The sequence below is a fragment of the Pocillopora verrucosa genome, chromosome 4, assembly GCF_036669915.1.
Source record: "Pocillopora verrucosa isolate sample1 chromosome 4, ASM3666991v2, whole genome shotgun sequence".
Lineage (NCBI taxonomy): Eukaryota > Metazoa > Cnidaria > Anthozoa > Scleractinia > Pocilloporidae > Pocillopora > Pocillopora verrucosa.
In genome coordinates this window covers 11,329,207-11,352,020 of record NC_089315.1, presented here as the reverse complement: position 1 = coordinate 11,352,020, position 22,814 = coordinate 11,329,207, and the positions used below count along the sequence as shown (strand labels likewise).

The following is a 22,814-nucleotide window of genomic DNA, read 5'->3' as shown; positions in this document are numbered from 1 at the left end:
CTTGCCCAACTTTGCTGAACCCACTAAGGCCTTCTCTCGGTTCAGTTTAAATAGCTCACTGAGGCACACAAGCCTCCTTGCTACGACCAGCGAAGTGACACAGACGGAACGAACTGAATAGGAAATTTAATTTTCGCTATTAATAAGTATTTGCCATTTGCCGCTGGCAAAGGTGTCATCGAAATGGACAAGATAAACGTCATCCACTTTATCTTAAATGACAGTGACTGAGACGGTGTGCTGGAAAATGACCCTCCTCCTAAACTCTACTCCCATAATAAATCTCTAACGAAAACTTTAGACCGAAAGTAAAAGGAAAGCAAACTTTTACGTTTAAGGCATATCCTTTATCCGGGTAGACTGACGGCAACTTTAGAAAATACCTTTGAAAAGGAAAGAATATTGATTCGAAAAATTTATTCAAAAGACACGACATAGGCATTATGGGATAGGGGAAAACCCCTAATATTTATAGTGATGTGCACCACAACCGAAGGAAGCAGGGACATTGACCTTTGAAAACGTGACTTTCCTTTATCTCCACCTCAGCAGCTACAAAGTCGACTCATTTTTAAGGATTATTGACCAAAGAAGCTTCTCCCGTGTAATCTGAAGGTAATTACCGGTCATTGCAATAGCACTTCGGTTTAACCTTATGGACTTCGGTAAAACACAAGATATCAGTATTTGTAAACTACTTGACATCGTAAACGTAAGGAAATTTATCACCGATATCGAGTAGTAGTGTTCATTGATAGTATTGGGTAGGAACATATAGGCTGTCATGTTTTTCAATAGCCTTCCACTCGTAAGTTTTTGTTCGCGTGTTGGGTTTACCAGCGAGTAAGGAAGTCACGCTATTTGCAATCCCCGGAAATCATGCATCAAAAAATTGCGCAACACTATTAAAAACAGGGAAATTTTAGCTGTCAAGGTAAAATTTATTTTGTTCACGAAACCATGATAGGACTTCAAGAGACATGAAAATAATAGGCATAGAGTAATTTCTTTGATTTTGCCTACTTGGTTTACACGATTGTAAGAGAAACGCGAGGCATTCATTAAACAGTATTTTCTTAATCCCTTTAAGGGGCTGTTGATTACTTCACCTGGTTCTCCTGATCCCTCTTTGTTTTCAAAAATGATAAGTCAAGCCATCCAGGGACGAATATATTGCTACTACTGAAACAGTTGAAAGCAAAGAAAATTCAGCGAGCATGACTATAAAAGAATTTATGTAGTTTTTAATGCCTATTTTTTTTTCTGGCTCACCGAACTAACCTGAAATTTATGATTTGTTTGTGAATAACTATGAGAGCAGTAAAATAAATAGCTAAGTTTAAAGTTTTATCTTGATTATTAGACAAATTGATTGAAGACTTTCTTGTGCTTGTCGATTTTAACATATCATAGGCAAGAACATTAAAATAACTATAGCACTGATAAAACAAGAGCATGCAGTATTGTCTTCCTCCTGTATATCCTCTTTATATATATCCATGTCACCACTTGAGCTATTCTAAAAGTAATGCATCAAATAAGTTGAAAACATCTACTCAGACTAGCATCGTCAGTGATCTATTTTGATCTACACATATTGAAAATGAGTCCACTTTCTTTCTTTTTTCAAATTGACAACTGTTACCCTGTTGTCAGTCAGATTATAATTAACTGGAACATGGTTGCTATTGTTCTGTTTCTAATTAATATGTGTAACTAATAGAGTGTTTCCATCACATGAGAGTGAGACCTTCTCTATGAAAAGTAATTGTTCCACCAATCTGTCTTCCTCTAATGACACAACATCGCACTGACTACAACTTCATTCAATGTCAGTCCTAGTACTTTGTGTACTGTACTTGTTCATGCTAGTGTCATAGGAAATTGTAGTCTTTGTAATTCTGGTGAAGATTGTTTTCCTGATCTGACTGTAATTCTAGCTAATACTGGTTGAATAGGTACAGCACTGTTTTCTCCAGCATAGTTATCTGTACTTCTAGAGCTTTTACAACAGCTTGAGAGTCATCAAACTTTAGATAGACAACACATGTGTTGTTTTTATTTTGGTCAAGAGCAATTTTTGTTACAGTACCCATTTGTCTGTTAATAAGTCTATCATTTACCAGTTATGCCCAGCAGTTAACGTCACTCTAGAATTCATTTTTATCAAAACTTGAGAGTCAAGTCTACCAGTTTCTGATCTTCCCCTTGCTAAAACTCTATCAATGTCTTGTTTTGTGACATTTGATGGGTATTGATCTACAGCTTCAAGTCTAATGTAACAGTGTAATTAAATTCTCAAGATGCACATTGTTATGTTCAACTTGATTTACAGGAGCATTTTCATTAAAAAGATATGCAATATGGGTGTAATTAGCATCTTGTTATGATGGGTATAATTAGCATTTGTTGAAAATGAGGTCTTTGACTGGATGACTTTATCGTCTTCTTCAGTTTGTGAAGCAGTTGTAAATCTATTCAATAACTCTGTAAATGGTTGGTCATCTTTTTGTCTCATAATCTCAGTTAACTCTTTCATTTTCAGAAGATTCCACAGATGACATAGATCATAAACAGTATTTTTATATTCATCAATCACAAGTTTTCTTTGAATTGGTGGAAGTTGATACATTCCCTTGCGAAATGGCTTTTGGAATTCCTAGGAATAAAGGTGTGAATTTTCACGGTAAATTCGGACTGGGAATTCCTAGGAATTCCTAGCAATTCCCAACCATAACAACTCTGGTTCTAAAAACCTAGAAATTCCTAGAAATTCCCAGAAATTCCCAGAAATTCCAAGTTTATAGCCAACAGGACTTGGAATTCCTAGGAATTCCAACTCAGAGAACAAATGACTTTCCCTGAAAAGCTGTAAATCTAAAAAATTCCTAGGAATTTCTGGGAATTTTTGGGAATTTTTAGGAATGTTTAAGAATTACTGGGAATTTTAAGCAAAAATTTGAGGCTAATGATATAAAATAAATACTTTAAATTAAAAAAACCCAGCTAAAATTCAAGTATTCAATGAAATTTATTTAGAAGCTTAATTAAGGCTTACATGTAAAATATTTTTGATTAATTACTAACATCAATGTGTGGTAATATTAGGATGGAATTTGATTTATTTTTCTTTTCTTGAAAACTTCATACGGATTAATCCTCAAATCACAGTTTTGAATGCGACTACAAATCGTCTTTTACCCTCATATTTATAAAAGAAGGATACCACATTCGGAAGTATAAGAGATACATAGATGATCCCAGTGTACCAGTACCTAAATCTACAAAGCTTGACCGTAGCAAGCGTTCAGCAACACGTTCCAACACCGCCATCTCAATTCCTCAGTCAGTCGTTTCCACTGAACTTAAAGCAGTATTGACAACAGAGTAGAGTGCGTCTTACAAAGGAGAAACATTTGTACAAGAGACAGGAGTAGCTATATGCGATTACAGAGGTGCGTTGGAACTCTGGTCCACAAATAGTTATGCACTTCCCGAAGTATAAAACAATTTTGTTGATAGCTGACAGACAGAGAAGAACAACAAGTAAACTTAAGAGCTGTTATTATTGAAGTGTGACTAGCACTTTTCATTTTTGTATAAAGAAGGACTTGTAATTTACACCAAAAATAAAAAGATGTAATATTTTTTTGGGAGATCCAGTGATTGGGACATTTAAGAAATTAAGTTATGAAAGGAAACTTGGTTGGCACTTCTCACTACTAACAAGTCTTGTTGACAAATATTTTCAGATCAGAGTTTCAAATAAAGTAAATTGAAGACGTCATATAAAAGGTGTTTTTCCTCAAAGGGAACATTGACTACCTCTGTCTTGTCTGCATGCCAAATGTTTGCAAAGTGTGTGGATGATCCACAAGTATTGGAACTCTTACAAAAATGTTTTGTAAGAATAAAAACAGCAAAACAAATTACAGCAATTAGTCATGAAAATAGAGCAAAAAACTGAAAAAAAAAGCAGCAACAACAATCATGAAAAAAGAAAGATTAATTAGGTTTTGAATTTGTTTGTCTAAGGCATGAAATTTCTACTAAAAGTATTGTCAACAAAAAGTCTCTGACAGCGTTTGAGGCAACTGAGCTTGACTGTTCCAAGGTTGAGAATTTCTTAGAATTTATGTGGACCTCAGGGTATTAAAATTGCCTCAAATTCAATTCCCAGAAATTCTCAAGAGTTCCACACTTCTTAAATTATAGGTAGTTTGTAAATCCTAGGAATTCCTAGGGATTCCAAGTCCTCACAAAACTGGAGTCTTCCTTTCCTAGAAATTCCCAGTAATTCCAAGCTTTTTAAATCAGAGTTAATTTGCATAGTTTGGAATTTTTGAGAATTCCTAGGAATTCCTAGGAATTCCTAGGAATTCCCAGAAATTCCCAGAAAACTGGGAATTCAGTTTGCAAGGGTCATTTGCATAATTGGGAATTTTTTAGAATTCCTAGGAATTCCTAGGAATTCCCAGAAAACTGGGAATTCAGTTCGCAAGGGTTTAATCACCCACAACAATTACTCTTAATCCTGAAAAAAGTTGATTACTTGGTGTAGCAAAAATTTCTTTTTGTCTCTGGTGGATATGTAGCAGAGTAGTGTTTGATACCATGGAAATTTCATCAATGATTATTAACCTTGATTCTGATAGTCAGACATTCTTTTTTGTGTTTGCTTTTGGTATGACATTGGTAGAACATTGTCACCTGTTTCTTTTGGTATTGCTGAAGCAGTATGAATTGAAAGGAGCTTACACCTGTCTGATCCATCACAAGTACTGTTGGTTGTTCTGTATTGTTGGTGACATGTCTAAAACTTCTAGTTGTAGTATGACATATCGTATTAATAAGATGAGATTTGCCAGCTCCCCCACTTACAAATAAATGGACCAGCTGAACTTCAATTGGTTTTAAACTGTTCATACTTTTAATCTGGTTTCTACACCATGATAATACTATGTCATATGCTTTGCGTTGCTGAGTGTTCAGTGATCTTACTGGTTGTCGACTAGGTCATCATTAGATATTTCTATTGGTTGATTGTAGGTTGTTATTTCACCTGCAGGTTGTTGTTCTGCACTGGGAGCCAGATGGTCCGATATTTGGTTATTAAATGATTAATTTGAGCCATTGCTATCATTTTGTATTTGTGACGGTAGATCATCATTTTCTTGGTCATTAATTACATCATATGAGTGAAGTACACTGTGATTGTTGCTTCTTAACAATTCAAGTGCTTCTACAACTGCCTCAGTATCAGTGGTTCAAATTAATGTTTCTATTATGTTGTACCATAGTCTGGACTTAATTCATGCAGGCTCATAGAATTTAGACATGTAAGTCTGTTCATTTCCAAGAAGTTCACTCACTCTCTTCTCTCCAAGGATAGTAAAGCATCAGATGATGATGAAAATATTTGTCTGGTTCTTCTAGTGATTAAAAAGAGGTTGCAAGTCTACATTGGCAGCAAATCCCTTTAAACCAGCAATGAAGTAGTCGTTGATGAAATAGCTGTCTATTGGTCTTCTAAGATGTAGTTCATAGTCAGAGTCAGGAGATATAGGCAAAGCACTTTTATATTCATCACTAGTACAATTTCAAGTTGTTCAAATATATCATGTGGGGTTAAGGATGGATCATAATCTGCCTTGCTTGGATTAATAGAGACTGGTCTATTTTTTTGTTTTATCAGACTAAGTATGTCTTCTTTTCATCAATATTTGTTCCTTCATCTCTTTGTCCATGTCATCTGGTAAAGGTTCTCAGCTACAATAGTTTTTTTCTGTGAAAAATTGGCCAAAGTTAAATCTACATGCAATATTTTTATATACTTCCTGCACGTTTTACTGTGGTCATGTGTTTGATATTTTTCATCATTTCAAGAAAATCAGCATCCTTATCTTTGTCTGGTAATGCTTGTACATGCTTTTCAATAAAGATCATATAGGCTTCTTTGGTATCGTGTGACAATTTAGGACAGCCTGCCATCCAAATGAGACTATGGACATGAGGACTGCCCCTCATTTGGAATTCAATACTCAGTGCATATATAGTATACAATCTTACCATTTGGATTCACATCAGTCAGAAATACTGTTGTGAAAAAAGTTTCTACTCTGTATTGGAAGTGCTTTGCTACTATAACAGGATTAATATTGAGAATTAAGTCTATGTACATCTTTCATCATATGACAAAGCATCTACTTCTTCATTTGTCATATTTGTGCCATTAGCTCTCACTATAATTTGGAATAATTCAGGCCACCTCAGGTCAGCATATGATAATGTCATGAACCATGTTCAGGTATACCAAGCTGCTACACCATAGCTACTAATTCATACATGAATTTTTGCCAGTAAGGAGGAGAACCTGGAATTTGTCTCAGAAACAAGTAAGCTTAATCTTGAGAGATTTAGGATTTTGTAGAATTTGTGTGTTCGACATTACTTGAGATGCTGTTATTCTCTGACCATGTTACTTTCTCTAGAGCAATATTAATACTGTCAGATACTTTTTTTTGTTCGATTATGAACTGTGCAAAAAAAAAAATATCCTGGATTACATGTAGGAGAAAACCATCCACTGTAGAGTAACAATCTTGTATTAAAGTACTTTACTTAGGTGACAATTTAATGTCTCTAACAGCAGTATAGCCAAATCTACCCTTTGGAAAAAATACTGGGAATACATTAGTTCTTCACTTTGCTTATCAGTCATTAGACACTGGGAGTTTACTTTCACCAGGTGCAATATTATAAATTTCTCTTCCTGTACTAGGATTATTTGCATTATCTTCTTCCATAATAACAGGATAATCTGGAATAACAGACTGTAAATATGTCTCACTGACAGGTGACCTGTGCTCATTTAAAGGACCCAGTGTTTCTGTATTACTATTTGCTGGTGTGTCAGAATTAATTTCTTCTGAATTTGGCTGGGATATCTCAGAATTTGGACTAATACAATCATCTGCATTTTCAGATGCATTTTCTAATTTATTTGTAGGAGAGTTAGGTGGTGTAGTGATGTCAGTAAGCTGATTCTGTGTCGCACTTGTAAGAGCTGTACCAATATTTGTACAATCAATCTATATATATCGTTATATAAAGGGTTATTGACTTTTAACCGATTTACCCTTACGAAATGGCTTTTGGAATTCCTAGGAATTCCTAGGATTTTCCTAGGAATTCCTAGGAATTTATTCCTAGGAATTCCTAGGAATTCCTAGGAATTCCTAGGAATAAAGGTGTGAATTTTCACGGTAAATTCGGACTGGGAATTCCTAGGAATTCCTAGGAATTTCCCAACCATAACAACTCTGGTTCTAAAAACCTAGAAATTCCTAGAAATTCCCAGAAATTCCCAGAAATTCCCAGAAATTCCCAGAAATTCCCAGAAATTCCAAGTTTATAGCCAACAGGACTTGGAATTCCTAGGAATTCCTAGGAATTCCAACTCAGAGAACCAATGACTTTCCCTGAAAAGCTGTAAATCTAAAAAATTTCTAGGAATTTCTGGGAATTTCTGGGAATTTCTGGGAATTTTTTGGAATTTTTGGGAATGTTTAAGAATTACTGGGAATTTTAAGCAAAAATTTGAGGCTAATGATATAAAATAAATACTTTAAATTAAAAAAAACCCAGCTAAAATTCAAGTATTCAATGAAATTTATTTAGAAGCTTAATTAAGGCTTACATGTAAAATATTTTTGATTAAATAACATCAATGTGTGGTAATATTAGGATGGGATTTGATTTATTTTTCTTTTCTTGAAAACTTCATACGGATTAATCCTCAATTACAGCTATTCATATAAAATAGTTCTAATCAATCATTAAATTTGGTTTGACACAAATTGTGAATAAAATCTGTTGATTCTTTTCCATAAAATACAATATCTTAAGTTATATTTGAAAACCAAGCACTCTTGGGAGTGAAGGGGCTAATTACAGACAAATAAAATTGATTTTTTGATTAAAATCTTGTTGTAACTGTAACAATATATTAGAATGAAGTTATCCTAAACTGCAAACTTAGCTGCTGTTTGTACTGTTTGTATTTTTTTTCCTGGGCTCACAATGAGTTGGTCTTGAATGAGGTTGTCAACAAGAACCTTGACCATTTTGTATCTGGATTCCTTGACATCTGAATTTGAAAAAAAATAATATATTAAAATATGTATATTTAAAGCTCAGACCAGGCTTTTAAGATGGCTATGAGGAAAAGGGCATTCATTGGATTCTCAAATTGAGAAATCTCTGCTATATTGAGTGACTTTTATATTGGAGTTAGTACATCTCTCTCATGGATTTTACTAAAAAAGGGCTGAATACATTATTTTGTTTTTACCAAGGAGGGCTTCTTTATGTACTAAGGTTTGTTTAATAACAGTTCCTATTATGAATCTTGAATGTTCCCAAACGTGACTAGAGGAATCTTTAAACCTTACTGATAGGTTTATTTCATTGTAAAGCATAAGCTTAAGAAACTGCGGCATGCAAGTGACCGATTCGATTCTCAGAATTATTCTAGTTTCAGTTGCGCCGAGCGTTACGTAAGCTTAATTCAACCCGCTACATCTATTCTTTTATAAGATTTTGATCACGTAACGAATATCGCAATTTTTACTCACCACAAACTTTCAAAATCGTAGCTTTACAGATGGCCACTCGACCCTTGTTTGTACCAGTCAATATGTCAACTGTTGTCCCTTCTTTTAACTCCACGGCGCCAACGACTTTCTTTTCTTTTACAACACTCACGCTATTCTCGTTTTCCCATTGAACCACAATAAAAGCTATCTTTAGAAATGTTATATTAAGCAAAACAGTTGAGAAAAGCGATCAACCGATCCAAAGTACATTCAAAGATGAGCGCCAAATGGAGTCTTCTTTGTTTCCGATCACGGGCATGATCACGTGGATCTTTTAGGACTTGTAATTGGCTAGCAAAGTGAATCCGCTGGCTTGCCGATTGCAGTGTTAAGAGAAGCGCCTAACTTTATTCTGACTTCTCCGACCGGTTCTCTGCTTCTAGAAGATGGATAGCTTGGTGATACAAATAAAGATGTGAGCTCACTCTATGTAGAAATAATCGAAAAGAATCGATCGTATTACAAATGCACGATTTGTGGCCGAAAGTTGTCGAGGAAACAAAGACTCGAAACTCACTTGAGTTGTGTTAATGGCCAAGGTGAGAAATAACACAAGCCAATCACAGTTTTGAATGCGACTACAAATCGTCTTTTACCCTCATACTTATAAAAGAAGGATACCACATTCGGAAGTATAAGAGATACATAGATGATCCCAGTGTACCAGTACCTAAATCTACAAAGCTTGACCGTAGCAAGCGTTCAGCAACACGTTCCAACACCGCCATCTCGATTCCTCAGTCAGTCGTTTCCAATGAACTTAAAGCAGTATTGACAACAGAGTAGAGTGCGTCTTACAAAGGAGAAACATTTGTACAAGAGACAGGAGTAGCTATATGCAATTACAGAGGTGCGTTGGAACTCTGGTCCACAAATAGTTATGCACTGCCCGAAGTATAAAACAATCTTGTTGATAGCTGACAGACAGAGAAGAACAACAAGTAAACTTAAGAGCTGTTATTATTGAAGTGTGACTATCACTTTTCATTTTTATATAAAGAAGAACTTGTAATTTGCACCAAAAATAAAAAGATGTAATATTTTTTTGGGAGATCCAGTGATTGGGACATTTAAGAAATTAAGTTATGAAAGGAAACTTGGTTGGTACTTCTCACTACTAACAAGTCTTGTTGACAAATATTTTCAGATCAGAGTTTCAAATAAAGTAAATTGAAGACGTCATATAAAAGGTGTTTTTCCTCTAAGGGAACATTGACTACCTTTGTCTTGTCTGCATGCCCAAATGTTTGCAAAGTGTGTGGATGATCCACAAGTATTGGAACATATACAAAACATTTTTGTAAGAGTTCCAATACTTGTGGATCATCCACACACTTTGCAAACATTTGGCATGCAGACAGGACAGAGGTAGTCAATGTTCCCCTTTTCTTACAAAAATGTTTTGTAAGAATAAAAACAGCAAAACAAATTACAGCAATTAGTCATGAAAATAGAGCAAAAAACTGAAAAAAAAAAAAGCAGCAACAACAATCATGAAAAAAGAAAGATTAATTAGGTGTTGAATTTGTTTGTCTAAGGCATGAAATTTCTACTAAAAGTATTGTCAACAAAAAGTCTCTGACAGCGTTTGAGGCAACTGAGCTTGACTGTTCCAAGGTTTTCTAACAAAGGCAACCAGTAATGTAGGTTAGGGAAGTAAGATAACAATGTAATTATTGTTAATTATTGTGGAAGTTGGCAATTTCCATTTAACATAACTGACAGCTGGTTCATGAGAAAATCCATATTAATGTCAAGATTTACTAAAACTTAGTTTGAGTAATAAATTTCATGATCTTTAAGTTATAAACATGTACATGTATGTATATCTCTTGGTAAGTTTTGTATAGCATACCTTTTATTGAGCCAAAGTTTTAAGCCTCTGAAATTACTCTTTTTCTTAAAACCTTCACATTCAAGGTATTGAGAATTTCTTAGAATTTATGTGGACCTCAGGGTATTAAAATTGCCTCAAATAAAGCTGAGAATTCCTAGGAATTCCTAGGGATTCCAAGTCCTCACAAAACTGGAGTCTTCCTTTCCCAGAAATTCCCAGTAATTCCAAGCTTTTTAAATCAGAGTTAATTTGCATAGTTGGGAATTTTTGAGAATTCCTAGGAATTCCTAGGAATTCCTAGGAATTTTTAAGAATTCCTAGGAATTCCCAGAAATTCCCAGAAAACTGGGAATTCGGTTTGCAAGGGTCATTTGCATAATTGGGAATTTTTGAGAATTCCTAGGAATTCCTAGGAATTCCTAGGAATTCCCAGAAAACTGGGAATTCAGTTCGCAAGGGCAATGCTGTCATTATGAATTCTGGTCCCCTGAATTGAAGTTTTCTTTTTAATTTTAGAAGCTAGGATAATACCAGATCTTTCAGGAGGAGGAGGAAATATGTTACATGTTTGGTCACATTCAATTGGAACTTTGCATATGGCACCTTTAATTTTCCTCTGTTGTCCTTTACAGGCATAACAATTATTTTTCAAATACTATTTGCTGTGCTATTATTATTTGTTCTAATTTTTTATGATTCAAGCTGAGTTGGAACGTCATCCACATAGAAATCGTTTGCAACTGCTTGATGTGGGAGCCTGTCTTTCATGGCTTTAGAGTGGAAAGTCTTACAATGTATTTTTTTCCATCAAATGAAGTTTGTATGCTAAAGATCCTGACAGAGATAACTATTTGTAATCAATTTTAAGACTGATTTCCTATAAGTGCTCTATTACAAACACAACATACATAGTATGGACCTTCCCTTCTTTCTTTTTGAACTGTTGAATAAATTAGTCTTAAGTTATATTCTTATCTATGTTTCTTTGCATCTCTCATGCAATTCTTGTTTTCTTAAAGGATCCATTGTTTTGTATTTTTGTGCCTGTTTGTTTAACAGGTCTTGTTTCTTACCAATATCCACTATTTTGTCTTTTTCTGCTTGTTTGTGTAATAGATCTTGTTTCTTAGCAGCATCCATTATTTTGTATTTTTCTGCTTTTTTGTTTAACTGGTCATTTTTCTTCTGAGCACATTGCATTGTTTTGTATTTTTTAACTTTTTCAGTTTTTATCATGTTTGTTTGCTGTATCCCTTATTTGCTGTTTATCTAATAACATTTTCTTTTTAGATGGTTCTATTGTTTCAGATAGTGTTGTTTATTTCTCTGAATTTTCATCAACTTTTTTCTTTCATTTCTATCAACATTTTTACATGAACATGTTACAAACTGTATTGTGTATTGTCCTGAAGATCTATGTTCACTTTGAATTTGGCAAATAAATCAACAAGTGAAGGTATACCATTTATGCATTTAGTGAACTCAGAATTGGTGGTATGTGACTTTCATTGCATACACTAACAAAGAATAAAGATACTTGATCTATTTGTGCATTTTAAGATACAACTGATACAAAAAGATTCAAAACTCATAAAAAACCCTGTATATTCATTGTTTAGAATACTATCTTCAAGAATTGATTTGCTTTGTAACGTACATGACAATACTTCACAGTATACTCATTTGAAACTAGTAAACTTACTTCATTTCCACAAACGTCAATTGTTTTTGGCAAGTCATTAGTTGAAAAATTTTCTTTTACAGATAGAAGATCACACAGCCTTTTGTCATAGTTTACAATAATAAAGTACTGGAATTCCAATAGCTGGATGATTTCATTTGAGAATAACAGATAGAGTAAATGGCTACTGAACAACTTTGATTGAACTCTTTAATTTCACACATAGTGTTTTCACAAATTATGCCATTTTGGACCTCATTGATTTTCACCCCTTTTACCTTGAACATGTCATTGTTATGTATACTCTTAAAGTATTGTGCCAAGCTATTCAATGATGATACTTCTAAAAGCACAAAAGTACCTTGGGGATGTCCTCTACCATATAAATCTCTTGCATGAGGATCAAGTATTTGAAATCCCATGTCACCTTTACAATAAATAGCAACAGCAATGCACCCAACTGTTAATATGAAGTTTTTGTAGTCTTCAGATATCAGTGATTCAAAAGCTCTTTGCAAAGAAGAACAATATCGATAGCATCGTATAGTTGCTTTCTTACTTCGTAACTGAAAATGTATACTTAGCGCATGTACTTTACTTGCTGGACTACATTTTGTGTCTCAAGACAGAAAATAATAATGAAGCCCAATTTATAACTCGGGCATTCCACAGGAAGCCTGAGTAATAAACCTCAATGTTTCTTGTTTCTAGAAACATTAAAGAAACTGATAATTAACCTATCAAGTAAAATGATATGGTTAAAACGAAAACCCAAGGCAACCCATGAGAGGGTGTAGTCTCAGCATGTGTTGCATTCTAATGATATGGAGGGCAAGACTTAATTATGGACATACTCCTATATTCTTCAAGAAAATTGTTTGAAAGAATCATCCTCCCCACAGAAGATCCTAATGTTTAGCATAAATACATGTTGTAATGTGAAGGGGAGGGGGGGGGGGAGAGGAAGGGGAATGATGTTTCTGTTTGGGTGACATTAACCTTCAATGGTCTGGGTAAGAAATGAAGTTTTGATAAGATTGATCTTAAGAGAAGTTACTTTGATTTTGATTTGAAAATTATAATCAGTTTTATTCAGTAGCATTAACCTTACCAAGAGGATAATAAAGGTTTGTTCAAGTTCATAATATGAATTAATTTTGTTATTTTACAGAGGAGATTTCACTCATTCAGGTCTATATATGACTTCATACCTTGCAAGAACACAAACCCTTAAAGAGGAAAAAGTAAGCTGTCAGCTATCTTCTAAATTTAAATGGCTATAGCTCTAGTAATATACTCACAAGGAAGTAGTGGACTAATTTAAGACAATGTGATGTATTTCTAGTTAAATCTGTTTCTTTACCCCACGCATGTACCCATATGTTTGCCCAATTTAATTCCCTCTCTTGAATTCGAAGCAAGAAACCAAACCTTTCCAAATTTATCCCCACTGTCAACCTGACCAGCCTAAAAAATTAACCCTTTACCTCTCATGAGTGATTAAGAGAGAATTTCTTCTTACAATATCAATACAATATCAAGCATAGAAGTGATAAGAATAAAGTATAATATCAATTAGGGGATTACTAATTGATCCAATACCAAATTCTCCAAATTTACATCATAAGAATTGTATGACAGACAGTAAGGAGAATTACTAATAAGATCTTGGGAGTTAAAGGGTTAAACATGCAACCTTTATACTTTCCAATTCAACCTCACACCAGCCTCTCCAATCACCCACTGAACTTACCAAATCATCTCACTAACCTCTTAAACCTTGACAAACTTGACAATTTCATTTGAGATTATTAGACTAATTAAGTGTGAAATTGATGTGGGTTTTAGTTGAGCTGATGGTTTTTTACCCCAATTTCAGAATTCAGGCAATATGATGTGCTCCCACGACTTCCAATCAACCTCACCAGACTCACCAATCCTGCCAACCTCACTAATGCATTAGCGACCTCACCAGCCTAACCACAACTTCAGCAACCCAACCAACCTCACCAGTCTCACAAACCTATTAGCACACTGTAATCTCAGTTGTATTTACATAATTAACCTCACCAGCCCCACCAACAAGCATCATCTAACGTCACCCTCCCAACCGACCTCATCAGTCTTATCGACCTCACCAACTTCATTAATACTGACATTATCTCACCAGCTTCACCACAACCTCAGAAGCCCAATTAACCTCACTACGGTCACCAACCTTACCCGCCTCACTAACCTCACCAGACTCACCAACCTCACCACAAACTGTGCAACCTACCCTCACCATAAACTGTGCAACCTACCCTCACAGACCTCACCAATGTAAACCCAACAAAACCACATCGACATCAACATCCTCACCTACTTCACCAACATCACTGACGTTACAAACCTCACAAACTTCACCAAACACCACATTAACACCACCAGCTTCACCAGTACTTCTCCAACCTCACCAGTATTACCAATCTCACTAACTCACCAACCTCACTAACCCCACGAACCTCGCCAACCCCACAAATATAATCAAGACCTAAATATAATCAAGTCCTAAATGTAATGACATTTGGTCCTAAATTTAATAAGCCTTTAATGCAATTGTTTAACTGCGCTAGTGCATTGTTGTTATAGCAGACATTCACATTGAGATGTGAAGTGACAGTTGTTGCACCAAAGAATCCTCTGAACAATATTCATGGCATATTGTGGGCTCACAGATATTAAAATTAGCATCTTTTATTTGCTTGAGACGTAGGTCGAGAAGCATTGGCTGCAAACCCTTATACTGATGTGCTTTTGGCATAAAATTGACGGACGTCAAAACAATGAGAACACTGACCAATACTTCTCTTTATATCTTTGAATCAGACTCTTAAGTGCAACAGATTTTGACGATATACCTGTGTGATCAGTGCTGAAGTCAACACTTTATGAACCAAATTACAAAGAAAAGGAAGTCCACTTACCTATACCTTAGACAAATTTGGGGCTCGAAAGTGCATTTTTTCTACTGTCTTCTTTTGCCAGATTTGTATGGGTCTGCATGAAAGTTAAAGAGTTTATATTCTCTTAGCTTGGTCAATAAGGATTAAGTATATAGCAAAAATATTTCGCTGTAATAAGAATCAACAATGACTTGTTTATTTTGAGAGCCTACGTGGTTGACTGACCAGACTTATTAACTATTCTTTAGACAACCGGTACACTCGTAATTTTTAAATCTAGATTTTAAGAACTGAGTTGTGATGAAATTAGATGAATGGATTTGAGAACTAGACTGAAATTTTAATTTCTCATATTCCTTACTTTCAGGACTTGAGGATGTTTCATCCAAAGGAAATGCAATGTGATAAACGTGACGAGGGTGATGAGCAATGTAAATTGACAGAAGAACCTCTGGAGAAAAAAAAGATCTGCAGTAAGGTAACCCTCCTCTAAAATAAGAGATGTCTTTAAATGATCCAGAGAAACTATATTTTTATTTTAATTTTTTGGGATTAAACGAAGGTTTATATGTTGAGGGTTCTTCTCACTGTCAATCAAATGTAATGGGAAACCACTCGGCTCTCCACAATTCTTTGGTCATCGCACTGAATATAAGTCTTTTATATGTGGTATTGGTTTTGCACGAAGTATTTCATCGAACTCGCAAGGAGGAAATTCTTAGGAGGCTATTACAAAAATGGAAAAGGTCAGAAGATAGCGTTGCAATGGAGTGAAATGCAACACAAAGCTCAAAATGGGAGGATTGATAAAGGACTGTGAATGCTCTATACGAGAGAGACCTTAAGAAAGAAAGACTTGAATAACAGCATGGAAAATAATTTTATTTGTGTATTGTGTATTCTAAGTTTTTGGTGAAACATTCATTCCTTCTTGTCTTAAAAAGGCTGAAGGGGAACACCCAGCCAATGAGAACAGTAACAACATACTAACTTCCAACTACGAAAGCGAAGAGGTACACAATTTATACAGAAAAGCTACCATTTTTATATTAATTAAACTGTTTTCTATTATGTCTCGTCATTGACCCTTCAACAAAATGGCGTCTGAGAAAGACAGACATCCTTACAGCTCAGGGCTATGCTTTATCTCCTTATGCAAACGTATGTGTTTTCTTCGGACGTGCCTTGACATTAACTGAGTCTAAGACCATTTTTTGCCGATTTAATTTTTTTTTTATATCGGTCGCTATTTTGTAGAAGGCTCTATTTTAAATTATGATCCATAATCGGGATTGGAGACCTTAAGGGGTGATTCAGCTTTATAATGGTGCGAACCACCGCCGTCTCTACCAACAAAAGACAATTAGTACCTATGCTTATTAGTACGAGAAGCGCTGATGTCACGTATAATTGACGCCTTATACTATGACATCTTTCAGTGGCGCATCGAAACGATAATTGTGACTGAAATTTAAATGAGATTCCTTTGTGCACTCTGCCAACCGTGGAAATAAGATAATTAAGAATTTTTTTAGGTGTTATGAATACTTTAGCATGATGATTGGGGACACTAAAATCGGGAACACTAAAATAATAATTACTGACTTGAGAAGAAACAAAATCGAGGTTGAGTGAAAGTACAGGCTGAGCAATAGAGAAAAATAAAATCGCAAATATTACAATTTAAAGCTACGATGTGCATTAAAGGCGGTCCGCTCCACAAACTTCACTCATTGTTCTCGACAGATCTAACTTTCTCACCCCAGTTTTAAGACTGCTTATATATAATTTACGTCTTACACATAAATTCGCAAAGAAAATCTATTACAATGTACACTGATTAGTAACTTTAATTGCACGCGGGACTAACTTTACTTCTTTAGAGAGATAACGAAAAGACACGAATGAAAGGCGTTTTAAGTGATCCTACACTAAACTACACTAAACCACTACACTTTAAGAACCTAGAAAACTCTCATTCCGAAGACTTTAAAATTGGTACTCAGAAAGAGAAGGAAGAGGGATGTGGATTAACAGACCAATCCTGGGTGGATGATACAGACTGCACTCAACTCGAAGGTTCGCCTGAACTATGCAGTGAGGTAAAATATTTGCCAGAAACAGTGTTGCTTAGCTAACTTGAAGGAGATAGGATTGTTCATCGTAACTTTTTTTTTTGGGCTCAAAATAAGGTACTTGTTCCAAGGCTACTTATTTCAGTCATTTACCTTCGATAGTTCACTTCCTCAAACCATGCCTTATTTCATTATTGTGGGAATATGGGAAAGTTTTTTTTAAAGTAACCTTGTTTTGAAACGGAATATCACGACTAAAGGTCGCGACCAAACTGCTTTTATTTGCCGATTTTGGATTGTGTTGTTTTCGTGAGACATTAATCTGTTTTTTTTTTATTAATATAGACTGAAGAGGAAACCCATTCCCATGAGGAAAAAGACATTTCGTCTCCTGGTTTCAATAACGAAGAGGTATGCAACATATGATGAACTTTAATCATATTTTTAACTGTTTTGAACTCCAAAAGTTTCAATCGTGGTTAGAGACTGTAAACCTCCACGCTTTGTTATTTTAATTTGTTATTTTACTTTGTTATAGATAATTTTTTGTATGCAAATATGCTTACGAATAAAATGTTACTCCTTTCTCCTAGGAGTTTGAGGATGATGAAAAGGATTGTAATCAACTTGAGAGTGGATCAATTGTATTTAATGAGGTAAAAATTATTAACAGTGTAAGGGACATTCTTAAGTTTTCCTGGTACGTATGTCCCTTCTTCAAATGATATGATTAGGCTCTCTGTCTGTTTTATTTACACATTGATCTGTTACTGTTGAGTGCACAGATCCATTAAGAAAAGAAGCTTTGACTCATTGCATAAGATTCTTTTCACTAAGTTTTTCAAGATATTTTTGTGCCACTTATTTTGTTTCATACTCTCCGAAGGGTTTAGGACATTTTATACCTTAGCTTGCGTCAGCACCAAAACAATAATAAAAAAAATGAAAATATTTGCAGCTTCAGTATTTGAATTTGGACGTAATTGTCAAGACTTGTTCGGGATTCACTCCCAAACAGTGAGATACTTGTGTAGGTAGTAAGCACAAGAATTGTCTTATTTTGTTTCGTCAATCTAGCTGTATGAGTTTGTGAAAAAGTAAGATATGTTGTTTTTTTGCTCTCACAGGGTCTTACCAGCGAATCGTTGCATATCCGTATGGCACTTCATGTTCAGAGTATCTTCAGCAAGTTATGGAACGCTTTTTTCACCATTTTGTATCTGTTAACTAAAGGTGCAGGTAAAAACAAGGACGCCCAGACTAAACCCCCTCCTTATGATACAAAAGTCTCCAAACCAAGCGATGGCCTGGTCGCCGACGTATCTTTTGCCACACTTAAAGATATGGACGTCTATATTAAGAAGCTTGAAAGAAGATTAGCTGACCTGGAGAAAATGACCCAAGAAATGGCCCAACTCGACTCGCGATCGAAGGAAATAAATAATCGCACAGAGAGGATGGAAGAGAAGTTGACCCAACACGATTTACAATTGATAGAAATGGAAAATAGTGCAAGGAAGATGGAAAATTATGGGGAGATGATAATGGTCCAACAAGATTTGCAGTCCAAAGAAATGGAAAAGTGGACAGAGAAGATTGAGAGGAAAATCTCCCAGTACGACTCACAATTGCAAGAGATAGATAATCGTGGAGAGATGATGAGGAATAAAATGGCCCAAAAAGATGTGCAGTCCAAAGAAATCATTCAACGGGCAGAGAAGATAAAGAGAAATATTGCCCAGCACGACTCACAATTGCAAGAGATAGATAATCATGAGGAGATGATGAAGAATAAAATGGCCAAACAAGATTCGCAGTCCAAAGAAATCGTTAAACGGGCAGAGAAGATAGAGAGAAATATTGCCCAGCACGACTCACAATTGCAAGAGATAGATAATCATGAGGAGATGATGAAGAATAAAATGGCCAAACAAGATTCGCAGTCCAAAGAAATCGTTAAACGGGCAGAGAAGATAGAGAGAAGTATTGCCCGGCACGACTCGCAATTGCAAGACATGGATAATCGTGGTGAGATAATGAAGAAAAAAATGGCCCAACAAGATTCGCAGTCCAAAGAAATGGGAAAGTGGGCAGAGAAGATTGAGGGGAAAATCTCCCTGCACGACTCGCAATTGCAAGAGATCGATAATCGTGGAGAGATGATGAAGGGTAAAATGGCCCAACAAGATTTGCGGTCCAAAGAAATCGTCAAACGTGCAGAGAAGATTGAGAGAAATATTACCCAGCACGATTCGCAATTACAAGATATGAATAATCGTGGAGAGATGATGAAGAAGGAAATGGCCCAGCAAGATTCCAAGTCCAAAGAAATGGATAAACGGGCAGAGGAGATTGAGAGAAATATTGCCCAGCTCGACTGGCAATTACAAGATATGAATAATCGTGCAGAGAAGCTGAAGAAGGAAATGACCCACTACGATTCGCAATTGCAAGAGATGGGTAACCGTTGTGAGTCAATGCAGGATAAAGTGGCCCAACAAGGTTCACAGTTTGAAGAAGCAAGTAATCGTGTTGAGAGGATGAAGAGGGTGCTGGCCCAACAAATGGATCACCTTAAAGAGAGGATGGAGAAGGGAATGCGAGAAGTAGGCGAAATAGTTAACAACCATTACGCCTTTATCTGCATTCAGGACCAGAAGACCGTCCATCTTCATAGTTACCTCAACAGAGTGTTACAACAGCACTTGATCTACTGGCGAAATGGTCAAACCCAATTACGAAATAGCTTAGATTATCTGAATGCGCGAATTGATACCTTATTCGCAATGTCTCCAAGTACACCGGCTGAACTGTAATGTTCTAGTCATCTAGTGAGGCATTTGCCACTATCATCATGTAGGCTGATGCTGCATGCTACATTGATTTCGTTGTTTTTTAAAATCAGTTTAAAATTTTTGCATGGCACAAACAGTGTGAGCCCTTTTTCTAATATTATGAGAATTCTTTGTTTTAGCTAAAACTTTATAGTATACTTATAAAGGAAAAAATGAAAAATGTACATAAAGATGGTCAAGACACTCCAAGCAATTTGATCAACAGTGATGGGTTTCCCAATAGATTCATGTTAAAAAATAATTGAGTGGCTTAGGGGTTTTGAGGAGAGTTCTGAAAGTCAGAGGACTATAGATGCTTCCAGAAAACAACTGAAAAGACCTTAGCAGTAAAATCAGGGCTTACTTACCACTTGCAACCAGCTCTCAAGGCTGGAACCATCAGTACATAAACAAAATTTGCGCAATGCATGTTGCATTGGATACACACGCCACTTGAAAAAAATATCATTGTGATTTCCAAACAAAGTGTTTTATGGCGATTTCTTTATTCTAAAAGCTACATAACAATATAGATATCAGAAGTGACATTGTTAAGAGACTCTAATGATTATTGTATTTGCTATTGTTTTGAAATTGTATGCTAAAACTAGATAAGGTAGTGTTTTAAACAATAATTGGAATCAGCGATTGTAGATAAAGCGACTCTAAAAAGCGAGGATGTTACAGCATTGGATTGTTAACTAGCTATTGAAAATATGGATTTGTTACAGCCTCTATTCACATGCAAGGTACAAGTCAGTGTCATAGTTTTGGGCGATATGAATGAGTGAACCTGCTTAACTAGGTTGTTCACTTGTTGTAACTGAATATGCCAAGTCATTTATAGACGAAGCAACTTCTGGAAGAGAAGACGCAATAATTAGTATGTTATAAACTACTAAAATAAAAAGTGTTTGGGAACTACTAAAATTAGGAATGTTCCGACTAAGTGTTTAAGTGTTAGATTATCTTGAAATGCTTAAGCGAGTATTGCGGGCCTTGATTCGTCACGTGCTGCAAGACTACCCATTTATTTTTACATTTTTAGCTCATTCATGCTGAAAGTAATGAATGAGGTGTCGTGGTGGAACAGATGTTGACGGAAGTCGTCGACTGTGAACGGAAGTTGTATTCCGTGGACGTAATTTGCATTGTGGACCGTGAGCGGAAGTAGTTTCGCATTCTACCCCTCTCCACTAAGTGAAAGTCAAAATGAATTTCGATGAAGCTCAGAATCTCATGTGGAAAGAAATAAAATGTTTGTATAGTTTATAAACAATAATAACCTTAAATGACATTTCCGAACTTCTTAAAATGCAGCTTGAGTCGAAAAGCCGAAATTTTCACACCCGTTGCGGGTTCATTTCAAAACACGCCGTTACCCCACAGAAGAGCATCAGCATCAGAGGCAGCTATATTGGCAAGCTTCGCATTTGCGTTCGTTTTAAGTTGGTATAAAGTATTCATTGCTCAATCTTTGTGCTTGTTCTCGGGAGCTCTTCAACATTCAGTCAACACATCAATCATAGCGGTCAAGATGATCTAAAATTTTCTTTCGACCTCCATTATTTCGGTCCGGACTTGAGGCTCGCTCAAACAAAACAGCAATACCATCCGGTCAGTAAAAAAATGCAGACTGCAGACTGCAGACCGGGTACAAAATGCAGAATGAGAATTTCTACGGTTTTTTCGTCTGATACGTGATAACATGTTATCTTACAACTTACCGAGCGTCACGCAATCGCTTTTCCGCAATCATCTTTTACGATCATTTGTACTATTGTGCAATATTCCTTGCACAATAGACCGTTTCTTGGTCACAGACGTTCTTAATATAATTTCAAGCCTTCCTAGAGCCTTTCACTTTGCGCCCGAGTTGGTTGGTGTGATGTCTGTATAAAATTTACCAACTTAATAAAAGTGGATGCAGATGTAAATGAGATGTCACTATCGAATATTTAACACGCGCAATATTCGAGACAGCTTAGCATGTGGTCCATACGTTCCATCTTTTTAACCGATATGTGTTCACTTTGTCGGTCGGTGCGTTGCTTTCGTGAATGGCCATTTGTTTACTTTTCTGGTGATTTTATCTCTCATTTGTTTGGTGACTACGCAAATATTAATATGTGAAAATCAGACTATATGAAGCCTTGAAATTCTATTAAGTACGATTGTGACCGCTTTGTTAAAAACCAAATGCAACGGCCGCTTCGTTAAAAACAAAATATATCAAGAAACGGGAAAGGAACATTTCACAATAGTGCAAATGATCGTGAAAGATGAGGGTTACAAATATTTTGCTGCTAGAGCAAATTTTGATGCCTGATCATGCCCACACACACGCAAACAAAAAGGACACTGTTTGCCTGATGACCTCTGCCCATCCCACCTCCAGCCCACGCAACCTTATTTCCAATTCTCATCACGACAAATGCACAAGTTTTCTTATCACACAACTGCCCAAAAAGAAAAGAAAATTTATCCTTTAAGTCTTGAAATTTCACATAAACCGAATTCAATAGTACTTATATTAAACAAGTCCAAGATATCAATAAAAACTTAAGTCGTAACATGAATAAGCTGGCTCCAAGAGCCCTTTGATGAGTGATGTGTTCGTGACCGTTGTATCAGGGCTCAGTTAATTCCAGTACGATAATCGTCATCGTTAGTCGTGTTTGGGTTTGTCCTTGACCTTGCTTAGAGTCCTCGACGGGAAGTTTTGCTTAGGTTTTAATTCTCAAGATTGTTATTTTCAAATGCTTTGTTGTTCACTTTGAATGTC

At 35.8% G+C, this 22,814-nt stretch overlaps 1 protein-coding gene across 2 annotated transcripts; it reads left to right on the top strand.

Annotated features, from left to right (window-relative positions):
* Positions 1-489: 489 nt before the first annotated feature.
* LOC131777411 (golgin subfamily A member 6-like protein 7) lies at positions 490-20,986 on the top strand. 2 transcript variants are annotated; one of them, XM_059093707.2, is made up of 8 exons: positions 490-615; positions 13,347-13,419; positions 15,488-15,598; positions 16,065-16,133; positions 17,082-17,222; positions 17,541-17,606; positions 17,789-17,851; positions 18,323-20,986. In XM_059093707.2, the coding sequence occupies exons 2-8, from the start codon at positions 13,375-13,377 to the stop codon at positions 20,009-20,011; spliced, it is 2,184 nt and encodes a 727-aa protein (XP_058949690.2). In that variant the 5' UTR covers positions 490-615; positions 13,347-13,374; the 3' UTR covers positions 20,012-20,986. The 2 variants fall into 2 exon arrangements, with proteins under 2 accessions (XP_058949690.2, XP_066020975.1); XM_066164878.1 differs by lacking the exon at positions 16,065-16,133.
* The last annotated feature ends 1,828 nt before the right edge of the window (positions 20,987-22,814 follow it).

Excerpts from the sequence above, each read along its gene's own strand:
- LOC131777411 (XM_059093707.2), top strand. The coding sequence starts at position 13,375 with ATGACTTCATACCTTGCAAGAACACAAACCCTTAAAGAGGAAAAA. Across the intron at positions 13,420-15,487 it reads AAACCCTTAAAGAGGAAAAA|GACTTGAGGATGTTTCATCC; the intron begins GTAAGCTGTCAG and ends CCTTACTTTCAG. Across the intron at positions 16,134-17,081 it reads CCAACTACGAAAGCGAAGAG|AACCTAGAAAACTCTCATTC; the intron begins GTACACAATTTA and ends CTACACTTTAAG.